The 10,624-nt window shown below is 61.0% G+C and overlaps 3 protein-coding genes across 5 annotated transcripts; 1 reads left to right on the forward strand and 2 right to left on the reverse strand.

Moving 5' to 3' along the window:
- On the reverse strand, positions 1-1,542 carry OXLD1 (oxidoreductase like domain containing 1). Its single transcript, XM_030295298.1, has 2 exons — positions 1,417-1,542; positions 1-594 (listed from the first exon to the last, which is right to left on the reverse strand). The coding sequence occupies exons 1-2, from the start codon at positions 1,540-1,542 to the stop codon at positions 175-177; spliced, it is 546 nt and encodes a 181-aa protein (XP_030151158.1). The 3' UTR covers positions 1-174.
- Positions 1,543-1,656: 114 nt separating this feature from the next.
- Positions 1,657-6,771, forward strand: CCDC137 (coiled-coil domain containing 137). The gene is made up of 6 exons (XM_030295297.1): positions 1,657-1,813; positions 2,175-2,308; positions 3,603-3,825; positions 5,087-5,169; positions 5,300-5,379; positions 5,550-6,771. Exons 1-6 carry the CDS (start codon positions 1,683-1,685, stop codon positions 5,772-5,774), a joined length of 876 nt encoding a protein of 291 aa, XP_030151157.1. The 5' UTR covers positions 1,657-1,682; the 3' UTR covers positions 5,775-6,771.
- Positions 6,772-8,201: 1,430 nt separating this feature from the next.
- Positions 8,202-10,551, reverse strand: ARL16 (ADP ribosylation factor like GTPase 16). 3 transcript variants are annotated; one of them, XM_030295301.1, is made up of 5 exons: positions 10,461-10,551; positions 10,243-10,301; positions 9,652-9,765; positions 8,963-9,078; positions 8,202-8,798 (listed from the first exon to the last, which is right to left on the reverse strand). In XM_030295301.1, exons 1-5 carry the CDS (start codon positions 10,519-10,521, stop codon positions 8,606-8,608), a joined length of 543 nt encoding a protein of 180 aa, XP_030151161.1. In that variant the 5' UTR covers positions 10,522-10,551; the 3' UTR covers positions 8,202-8,605. The 3 variants fall into 3 exon arrangements, with proteins under 3 accessions (XP_030151161.1, XP_030151160.1, XP_030151159.1); XM_030295300.1 differs by lacking the exon at positions 10,243-10,301 and having other exon boundaries at positions 10,481-10,501; XM_030295299.1 differs by lacking the exons at positions 10,243-10,301; positions 10,461-10,551 and adding an exon at positions 10,115-10,236.
- Between the last annotated feature and the right edge of the window lie 73 nt (positions 10,552-10,624).

A 10,624-nucleotide genomic window follows, 5' to 3' on the forward strand; every position in this document is an offset into this window, starting at 1 on the left:
TCTGAGCACCACAGAGAACTTATTTATTCCCAGATGAGGTCAATAAATAATTCTTCCTACTCCTGTCTGACACCAGCCTCGTGAAGGGCTGTGAATGAAGCTCCGTGTTGCTTCCCGAGGAGGAAGGAGCTGCCAGGCCGGGGCCTGTCTGGGTGCGGGTGTGGGCAAGCCGGCTCAGCCTCCACTCCTCGCTCGGAGCTGGATCTCCATCCTGAGGAAGGCCTTGAGGTTCTCGTCAGCCACGTGTTCCTCCAGGGCGGCCAGGGCCCGCTCCCCGCCATCCTGGTAGTGCTGCAGCAGCGCGTCCACATACTCCACCCACACGCACTTGGGGCAGCCACTCATGCAGCAATTTGTGGGGGGTTCGAGCCCGGGGGGCAGGGGAAACGGGGGTTCCAAGGGGCCCCCGCCAGGCAAGGAGGACTTGTGCTGCCTGGTGCCCTCCGCACTGGACTGAGAGCCCACCTCCACGTGGTCCTTCCCGAACTCTCCGTGGCCTTCCCGGGCTTGGACCCAGGCACAGTGCTGGTAAAGAGTGCTGCTGCCTCCAGGAAGCCTTCGGCACCAGCCCCAGCTGGAGAGTCGCCGTGGCCCCTAAGGAGACAGAGGCTGGTAAGGCCTTGCCTGCCCCCCCGCTCCAGGGGAATTTCGGCCCCTGTCACTGGCAGGGGGCCCCAGGTGCTTCTCCACTCCTTCATTTCTCATGAGACCTTATACAAGTTACTTCACCTCTAGACTCCGTTTTCCCTCTGCAAAGTGGACATAAGGGCTGCTGTAACACACAACTCATGAGAAATGCTGGCTTCGGGTACAGGCACTGGGTGCGCCCTCCAGCAGATGGTGGTGTGGGGGGTACCTTGGCACCTCCAGCTAAGAACGCTCTGCTCCTTTGGCAGAATGGGGGCGGGGCGGGAGCCTGCGAGCTCGGGCCACACAGCTGCTTCTCCCTCTCCAACCAGCGCAGCCGCGTCCCTGTCCTACCAGCCTGATTGCGGACACCGCCCCTTCATCCCTGTTTTCCCCCAGGTCATCCCCCCAAAGGCTCCGAGGGCAGCCCTCCCGCTTCCTATCCGTTCTCCGGTCCCAGCCCCGGCCCCAGGGTCCCCTCCCCTCTCCACTGTGTCTGGGGCCCTCAGCACTGACAGACGCGGCCCTGACTCTATTTATCCATTTCCCTAACTCTTGCGAGGAGCATCAGCTCCTTGTTCACCGCAGCTTCCCCAAAGGGCTCGCACACAGCGGGCGCGCAAGGGACACTGCTGAGCGGGTGGGTCCAGCGCAGGGCGGTCCTTCCCGTGGAGCCAGGGCAGGCAGCCACGGTCCCCTGCAGGCGGGGAAGGCAGGACGTCTCCAGTCCCTGCCGGCCCCGGCCTCCCGAACGCGCCCAGCCCCGGCCCCCGACCCGCTGGTACTTGCCGGACGCCGGGCAGCGGCGGCCACCGCCCGGCCTCCCCGGGCCAAGCTCCGGAGCAGCATCACATACGGCCCGACCCGCGCACACGCGCGCCTCACCCCGCCCACCGAGACGTGAGGGGCGGCCATTCTGGCCAATCCTGGCCCGCCAGGGAGCGGCACCGCCCCAATGGGCGCGGGGCTGAGCGCAGGAAGCGGAAGTGGCGGTCGTGGGGCGGGACTGTGCGGAAGGGCGGAAGTGGCTTCTTCCTGGAGCGCCGGGCGTGCCGATGGCGGGAGCCGGGCGTAGAGGGGCTACTGCGGTGGGGACGGCGGGGCCTGGGGGTCCGGGGCGGCCGCAGGGGAGAAAGCAACAGCTGCCGGGGAAGCAGCGCTCGGCGCCGTGGCCGGGACCGCGCAGGTGGGTCTCTACCCGGCCCCCGCTGTGTCCGTGCCATGGGCGCGACGGGGGACCGGCTGGGTGAGGGAAGGCGTGAGGGTCTCCAGCGTGGAGGCACTAGCCACCTTCCGGGGTGCCGTGTTTGCCATCCTAGTGGAGGTCAGGGACGAGTCCTCCTGGGGCTGTGGGAGCGGCCCTCCACCCCAGCGTCCTGCGAGAACGCAGCGCAGGGACAGTCTGCGGTGAGGATGCCTCCTTGCCTGGCACGCACCCCAGCAGCCAGGTGGCCTGCGAAATTCCCGTCCCAGGCTCGGCTTCAGTTTCTCTGATTCTGCTTATGCCGAGCTTAAGTCTCGTCTCACCCTCCTGTTCTTCCTCCCAGCAAAGAAAAAAAGAAAGTAAATTGCAAGCCCCCAAACCAGGACGAACAGGAAATCCCTTTCCGGCTCCGAGAGATTATGAGGAGCCGCCAGGAGATGAAAAATCCCATCAGTAACAAAAAGAGAAAGAAAGAAGGTAACGTGCAGGCCCATGCTGGGTGGTAATAAAGCTTTGTGTGTTTGAATCCACTTGCCGTGTTTCAGGCAGAAGAAATCTGCCAGGACCCAGTGGTGTGAGGGTGCAGGAACGTGTGGGGGCACTAACCAAGGGCTGGTGTCACCAGGGCCAAAGAGGTGGCTGGCAGCAGGTGGTAGTGTGGTTTCAGATGAGGCTCCAGAACAACCCCAAGGGGCCTCCTGTGAGGATTGTGGATTCCCCTCCCAGAAGTAGTGGAGATCCATCAGAAGAGAGATCACTGTGTAACAACTGAGGGGGTGGACACGACAGGCCAGTGAAGCTCTTGCAAGTGAGAAATGGCAGTTTCTTGGATGGGAGCGCGGAAAGGATGGTGGAGAGAAGTGGATGTTTTCCGGAGGTTAAGGGGAGAATTGATCGGACCCCCCTGAGAAACTTACCTTTCCAACCCTCACCCAAGGCCAGGCTGGGCGCCCACCTGTCAGCCTCTGCCAGAAACAACACTCAGGGCGTTTGAGGGGGATGGAGTCCAGCATGTTCTGTGTATGTAAATGTTTTCCCAAATGTGAGATTGATTTTACAGCAGTGCTGTTCTAGAATTTCTCTGTAAATCTCCTGCTTTTCATTGGGGTCATGTGACTGCCAAAGAGAACGTGAGAGAGGCACGGAAGGGGAGAATTGGAGGAGGCGCGCTGGCCCCAGTGGCAGATGGCACACTTTGAACTGTGCCCTCCTGAGCTGGCCCTCGTTTTTGGTTATTTAAGAGCTACACGCTCACGTATACGGTAAATCAAGCAGTTCTGAGAGGTGTGAGGTACGCCATAGCCTGGCTCCCTGTCTCTGAATCCTGCTGTCACCCTTTGAGAGAAAGCACCGTTCATCTTCCCAGATGCCTTCCCGAGAGAGAGGGTCTGCCTATTTTCACGTATCAACAGCGGTAAAACTATGCCTTCAGCCCGTGCTTTGCTTACTGTCCTCGATTTGTGTGATAAAGTCTTCGCACGAACATAGGGTGCTCCCTCAAGCAGCCGTGTTTTGATAGACGTTTAGGTTATTTCCTGTTTTGTTTTTCAGCCGAGCCGTGGTGGACGTCTTTGAGCGGTGGGCCATGGGGATCCCATCCGCAAGGGTGCCCGAGCTGGGCATCGTGAATCCTCCTTAGCTACTGTGGTCGGGCTGCTCCCACTGGGTCTGGTCTTCCTTCCCCGTGGCCTTGGGCAGAGGCACCAGCACGTGCAGCCAGCCTGGCACCGTCTCCCTCCTGCCCCTCACCCCACGCCCGCTTTGTCCTCAGCCCAGATGGCCTTCAGGAAGACATTGGAGAAGGAAGCAAAAGGAGCGGAGCCGGACATCGCTGTCCCCAAATTCAAGCAGAGGAAGTGGGAGTCTGACGGGGCCTACATCCAGCGTATGGAGCAGGAGGCCCAGCATGTGCTTTTTCTCAGCAAGAACCAGGTGGCCCGGCAGCCTGAGGTGCAGGTGGCTCCCAAGAAGGAGAAATCTGAGCGGAAGAAAGCGTGAGTGGGGGCGGGGTAGGGGCTGGGGTCCCACGACTGTCTCCTGCAGTGTCAGAATGGGGAGCGCAGAAAGAAGTGAAAAGCTGGTCAGTCGGTGAGTGTTCTCTCTACACCCGAGCCTCTTAACCTTGGGGTGCAGGGAGCCTCTAAACCCACGGAACTCTGAAGGCCTAGCTCTGTCTTTGCCTTTCTCTGGAAAAGCATCCAGGGGGCCCAGGAGCCAGATGAGGTCAAGGGCCAGCCGTCCTCCTGGCCAGTTGCAGTAGGGAGGTGGAGAAAAGACGAGGCCCCACGCTCTCTCGGGAGGGCTTGCTGAACACCAGGGGACCGTGCCGCCTCTGCCGGAGATCGGTACTACATGTGGGGTTCCCACGCAGCCCCGGGGTTCCCCTGCCTCTGGCTGGGAGATGCCACGTCATCTCTGAGCGCCTTCAGCTGTGCCATGTGCACAAGTTCTGTGACCTCTCTCAGCTCCCGTGTCCTGTCCGCAAAGTAGGGACACCACAGCATCTCCAGGGGGGTTCAGGCGGCATCTGGGGCCAGGGGGAGCCCGCTGCCAGTTGCTGCTCCCCTGCCTCCCAGCTCTGGAGTCTGGGAAGGAAGCCATGTGCCACCTCCCTGGGCTTGGGGGCCGGAGCTGGGAGGTGGTTTTGACAAACAAGGGCTTTTCGAGATGTTTCTGCCATAGCTGCGGCTTTGGAGTTGTGCCAGCCCTGGGCTTCATCAGCACTTCCCTCAGCACCTATGAGTTGGGGATGGTCTGCAGCCTCGTGGGGCTTCCCCGTCTGAGCACTCTTTGTGCTTGTAGTCGGGTCAGGTGACCAGAAGCCCATCACAGGAAACCTGTCCCACGTACCCGTCTGGAGCCACAGCGATGCCCCGGACACAGGGCCGCTTTGTGAGACCCTTTAGGCACAGTCGCACAGCTGACACTCCGGGCCGGTCATTCTCTGGGGTGGGGGCACCATCCCCGGCCTCCACCTGAGGTGCCAGGAGCGCTCCCACCCGCTGTGACAACCCAGAACATCTCTGGATGTTGTCATACGTACCCCGGGGCACCGTCGCCCCCACTGAGAACCACTGACTTGGAACTCTGGGCGCCTGCCGTTCGGAGCCCTCTCTGGCGCACAGCTGTGGGGACACGGTGGCAGCTCACTGGGGTCCACTCTAGGGCACCCTCCCGGGCAGGGTGATCTCCACCTTCGGAATCCAGAGAAATGAGAGTTTAGGAATCTGAACAGCATCGTGCTTTCTTCCCCAGGTTCCAGAAACGGCGACTGGATAGAGTCCGGCAGAGAAGGGAGGAAAAGGCAGCAGAAAGGCTGGAGCAGGAGCTGCTCCGAGGTGGCTCTTCCTGAAGCGACTGCGTCGGCCTCGGGCCCCGCTGTCTTCCCGGGGTCAGCAGAGGGGGGTCAGCGGATGGGGCCGCGGCTGTGTGGGCAGAGGCCTCACTTGCGCTCCTCTGCCCCTGCAGACACGGTGAAGTTTGGCGAGGTTGCCCTGCAGCCCCCAGAGCTGACCGCCCAGCCCAGGATGAGCAAGGGCGGGGGCCAGGTGAGCAGGGGCGGGGGGTGGCCCTGTGTGTCCCCCAGCGCTGCCGGGTCCACGGCCTGCAGACGGAATGCTGCGTTCTCACCGGGCGTCCAGCTGTCGGACCAACGTGGGCCCTTCCTCATCTCCCTCCTTCCCGAACCTGTGCCTCAACTTCTATCTCTGTTCTTTAGCCTGGGAAGAAATCGCTGATGCTGAGGATGCTTCTGAGCCCCGGTGGTGTGTCCCAGCCTCTGACCGCGTCGCTGGCCCGACAGCGGATCGTCGGGGAGGAGAGAGAGCGGGCTGTGCAGGCCTACCGGGCACTAAAGACACGGCAGCGGCAGGCGGCTCAGTCCCCACGGCCACCCCGTTCACCCCACCCCGCTTCCAGGAAGAAGGCGGAGACCTGTCTGTGACGGTGCGACCAGGGCCTCCACACCTGGGTCGGGGAGGACACGTAGACGGCCTGTACACAAGGGTCCTTTCCCTGGAGCACACTGGGACTCCCAGGCCCCCGTGTACCGGCTCTCGAGTGTAGAACAGGGCTCCAGGTCTCTGCTCTCTCGTTTTTTCCTCCCCGAAGAGGGCTCTTCTGTGACTGACCGTCTGCTGGGCCATCTCCCACAGGGCATTGTCCATCCCAAGTCCCCAGAGACAGACCAGCACCTGTTTGGGACACAGCCAGTCGGGCATCACGCACGGCTTTGTGCTGAACACACAGGTCCAGCCTGAGACAAACCACGGTCACTTCGGGGAGGGCCAGTCCCGTAATCCTGTCCTTAAATGCCGACTAACTGGAGACACTGCAGACTTGGCCAGCCAAGCCGATAACGGGCCCCGTTGGGTTCAACAGCACAGCGCAGCACAGGTGGAAACACAGCCTAGGTGGGGGTGGGCTCAGCGCCTCGGCCACCTGGACCCTCTCCTGGTGCCTTGTCCCTGATGCCACACCCCCACGTGGAGTGGGTTTGAGGAGGTCTGTTCCTGGCGTCCCCAAGGACTCAGGGGAGAGAAGAGCAGGTGTGAAGCAGCTTGACGGCAAGGACAGGACCCTGGCCCCACGACTTTCTTGTAGTTAAAAAGGCTGCGTGAGAATTGCTGCCGAAGGAGGGAGCCCCAGATGTTCTGAGGGTGCTCAGCTGTAGGACTGGGGGGGCGGGGGGTTGAGCATTAAGGGGAGGAGTCCTGCTCACATCCCTGTGAAGGCACCTGGCTCCTCCCTCGGGCTCACCAGCTCAGGTGCCTCTGGCTGGCAGAGCTGGGCTGGGACAGCTCAGGAAGTGCCGTCTCCACTTTGGCCAGGGTGGCCCTGCACGACATGGGGGGTGTGTTTCTGTGGGATCCTTTTTTGCCCTTCCCTAAGTTTGTATCCCTTACAACATTTATTTTCAAATCGAGAAATTTTACGTTGAAGCTGTATTTGAGATCAGAGCTATTACCTTCTCAGGAACGTGTTTCTGTGTGGCAGGGCCCGTCCCCTGCATGGGGTGGCAGGGGTGCTGGCTGCCATTACTGTAGGCAGGGGTCCCCCCCAGAGCGCAGCGGGTAGGCAGGGGCAGGACCAGGACCAGGGGTGAACACAGTCCCTGAGAAATACCCACGTCCCTGGGCTCCTCGCCAAGCACGGCACAAAAGCAGGAAGGTAGAAATGGGTTGTGGTGGGAGGAAACTTGCCTTTCAAAACTGAGTTCACGTGTCAGCTTTGCTCAGGCCTGTCAGTCACCCCCAAACTCACCGACTCGGCCCGTGGCTTTGCCGTGAGAGATTACCAGGCCCAAATCTCAGAGATGGACCCTGAGCTGGGGGTCGCCCCTAGAGACAGAACAAAGTGCATGTCCCCTGAGCACACGGAGCTCTCTGAAGGTGGGAGGTGTGAGGAAAGCCCATTCACCCTGGATGCCAGGTTGTCCGTGACATCCACCAGGACTCGCCCACGGGATGGAGACCACCGCGTCTACAGCCGCACAGTGGGACCCCTGGAGCAGTGGTGCCCTTCCCAGAGAGGAGGGGGTTTGTCGCTTCCACGGGGTGGGGGTCGGGGAGAGACTCGAGCCCAAATTACCCCGCGGTCTATGCAAGAGCCTTTCTGAGGCATCACTTGCAACCCCCGAGCGAACACCCCAGCAGAGTGGCCAACAGGAAACCGTGTGCGGGAGGAGGCCCTGGGCCTGGTGCCCTGCACGCAGGAAGCGAGACAACAGATGCCTGGCCTTCTTTCGTGGTCCAGCCAGCCCCTGCTGCCAGCTGAGATGGAGAAAGCCGTTTGTCGGAAACTCAACCACGCCCGGGAGTAGAGGCTTCTTGGCCAACTGCAGTGGGCTGGACGGCGGCCCTAAAGAGGTCTCCCTGCGACCGGGAACATGCAAGTGTCCCCTTGCTTCAGAAAAGGGCCTTTGCACACGTAATCGTGGACCTCAAGAGACCATCCTGGATTTAGGGTGGCTTCTAAATCCAGTAACGGGTGTCCCCATAGGGAGCAGCAGCCGTGGGAAGACAGGCAGGGACCCTAGTTCCGTGTGTGACAAGCCAGGTCATGGCAAGAAGTACAGCAGCCGCTAGAAGCCAGGAGAGAGGCAAGGAGCGCGCTCTCCCCTCAGAGCCTCCAGCCCTGCTGACGTCGATCTCAGCTTTGGCCTCCAGAACTGTCAGCACCAATTTTTGTCTTAAGGCTCTAGGACACGAATACACCAGTAGGTGTCCCCCCTCCCCCCCCACGTGAGCCCCCTCAGCGGAGCACAGCACCCCCTGTGCTCTAGCAGGGCCGCTCCGACTCGCACCGACCCGCGGGAGCCCCGTGCCCTCCTCGGGGCGATGTACGTTTGCTGAACGAATGAAGACACTACTCTTGTCCTGACTCCAGGCTCGGTTCTTCCTAAGATGACGGCCTCACACAACGGAGGCCACACTGTCGGCATGTAGGAAACTCCACAGGTACGGCTTTGTGCCACAGTCCCCAGAGCAAGTCTGCTCCCAGGCGGTGCAAACACCGTCAGGAAAGTAGAGCTCCTTTCCCAATGGGCGGGAAGCACATCCCAGGATAGCGGCAGGACACGCAGCCGCCTGCAAGCCTGTCCTCCTCTCCCAGCCCTGGGGACGATCTTTTCGTTCAGAGGCCAGTTACCCATCACCGCCACTCAGGACAGGAGCCCATCTCCTAGGCTCACGTCGGGTCGTCCTGTCCCTGATGGGAACAGATCACCAGAGGCCAAGCGGTGCCGTTCTCTGCCTCCTCCCCAGAGCCGGCCGGTCACGGTTCTCCTCCTGGCAGTCGCCTGTCAGTTCTGTGGGTGTCCTGGAGCCAGCGCAGCACCTCCGATAAGCCAGTGCCCTTCTGGGCGCTGATTTCGGCCGTGGTGATGTTCTGCTTGGCACAGGCAATGATGTCTGGGAGCCTGATCAATGACTTCATCTCGTCTACGGTCATGTAACAGGGCAGATCGCTAGGGCAAAAGAAGCACCCCGTCACGGCGGGCTGCCACAAGTGCATCCCAAACCCCACAGTACCCCCCACCCCCCAAGCCACGAGCCACCGTCCTGGCTCCGCTCCAAGGGAGCTCCTCCCAGGACTCGCGGCCGTGCTCTCCTCCAGGAAGACAGACCGTACATCTTATTGAAGAGAATCAAGACGGATGCTTCTGCGAGTTGTTCTGCAGAAAGGAGGCCCAGGAGTTGCACACAGGACGCGGACAGCTGAGTGGGGTTAGCGGCGTCCATCATGAACTGGGGAGGAAGAAAACAGAGATGGGACCACCCCGTGATGGAGACAGTCCTTCCCAAATCCCCTCCCTGGGGCAGCAAGACCTGGCTCAGGAAGAGCAAAAGGACTTTTAAACAAAGGATTTGGGGGACAGCAGAAGTTAGGGGAAATGACTTTCATGAGAGCGACCTGATGTCATTTGCTTTCACCTACGTGGAAGTCCCTCTACTCACGTGGTCATCAGTTCTCCCAGGAAGGGTCCTGGAATCTGGGGCACAGGCCTTGCCAGGATGGGACAAGCCCAAGAGATGTGGGATTCAAACACAAACATAAAAACACACCCAGAGGATCAAGGCAGAGAGCAAGCGCCAGTTACTGGCAGAGAATAAACGCTCCCCTCAGCAAACCTTGCATGAGCTTTTATGCCCGCTCTGAAGCAGAAGCATTTAGGGATCAAGCTATTGGGAAAAGGAAGCAACTCGAAGTTCGGTCATGTTTCCTTGCCTTCGCGTAATTGCTCAGGAACCCAAACTTCAGCCTACGCAGAGTGAGGTCCAGCACCCGACAACGCTTAAGTGCAAAGGATTACGACCTACCAGGAGAGAGTGGCAATTTCCAAAGTAGCTGGACCAGATGGGGCCCATGCACCCCCCCAGCTCCCGGATGGTAATCTTTCTCTGGACGACGATGTCAGTAAGGTTGGTGCCCACCTGTGGAAAAACTCGAGATGCACAAAGGACACAAGCACTTTCCCATTGGGAACTCCTGGCTAGCAGCTCTCTACACTGTGATCCAAACCCCAAAACGTCCCTTGTCAAGGGCTTAGCCCCTAAAACACAGTCCTACGTAAGGAAGACTAAATTGGGTTCCAACGCCCTAACCCTCAGAGCGGACTGTGGCCGCAGCACCCACACCCATCGGGGGATTCGCCCTCCGAGGCGACCAGAAAAAGCAGTCTCAAGAGTGGTGAGGGGTGGGCGGCTCTGGGCCCCCGTCCCGCACCCACCTCCCCTGCAGCTGTGTCCCAGGAGGCAGTCTCCTTCCCAAGACACCCCTCACCTCCTGAGGGTTGGGTTTAACACAGGGACCGGCCGGACTCCAGCATCCGCTTAGAACAGCCCCAAAGCACTTTGCAAACCGCGAAGGGTACCCCCTTCTCGTAGCCCCGCGAGAGGGCGGGTGCCTACCGTGGGGCGCGTCGGGGGAGCATCGCCCAGGTCGCCCTTCCCATCCCCGGAGCTCAGCTGTGCGCGCGGTCAAGGATCCCCAGAGCCAGGCAGGGAAGGCGGGCGGCAGCCGGACCCCGCCCGGGGAAACCCCCCGTCCCGGCGCCCCCAGCCCCGCCCCCCCCCCCGGGAGCACCCCGCCCCCCACCCCCGGGCCCTCGCCCGACGCGGAAGGATAGTCTGCAGCCTTTTCACCAACAGCGTTTTCCCGACACCCGAGGCTCCCAGAAGAAGACACATCGCGTCCCCCGACTCCACCCGGCACCCGTAGCCCGCGCAAGTCCCGCCCTCCACCCCGCTTTCATTGGATAGGCCTCACGTCCAAGTTCTTCATTGGTTCGCG

Source organism: Lynx canadensis, chromosome E1, assembly GCF_007474595.2.
Source record: "Lynx canadensis isolate LIC74 chromosome E1, mLynCan4.pri.v2, whole genome shotgun sequence".
NCBI lineage: Eukaryota > Metazoa > Chordata > Mammalia > Carnivora > Felidae > Lynx > Lynx canadensis.

Bases quoted from the DNA above. Each gene is read 5' to 3' on its own strand.
- OXLD1 (XM_030295298.1), bottom strand. From the start codon at position 1,542: ATGGCCGCCCCTCACGTCTCGGTGGGCGGGGTGAGGCGCGCGTGTGCG. The intron at 595-1,416 runs GCAAGTACCAGC...CTGTCTCCTTAG, and splicing joins CCGCCGCTGCCCGGCGTCCG to GGGCCACGGCGACTCTCCAG.
- CCDC137 (XM_030295297.1), top strand. From the start codon at position 1,683: ATGGCGGGAGCCGGGCGTAGAGGGGCTACTGCGGTGGGGACGGCGGGG. The intron at 2,309-3,602 runs GTAACGTGCAGG...CTTTGTCCTCAG, and splicing joins CAAAAAGAGAAAGAAAGAAG to CCCAGATGGCCTTCAGGAAG. The intron at 5,380-5,549 runs GTGAGCAGGGGC...TCTGTTCTTTAG, and splicing joins TGAGCAAGGGCGGGGGCCAG to CCTGGGAAGAAATCGCTGAT.
- ARL16 (XM_030295301.1), bottom strand. From the start codon at position 10,521: ATGTGTCTTCTTCTGGGAGCCTCGGGTGTCGGGAAAACGCTGTTGGTG. The intron at 9,766-10,242 runs GTAGGCACCCGC...GTTTTTCCACAG, and splicing joins CTCCCCCGACGCGCCCCACG to GTGGGCACCAACCTTACTGA. The intron at 9,079-9,651 runs GTAGGTCGTAAT...CTTCCTCCCCAG, and splicing joins GAAATTGCCACTCTCTCCTG to TTCATGATGGACGCCGCTAA.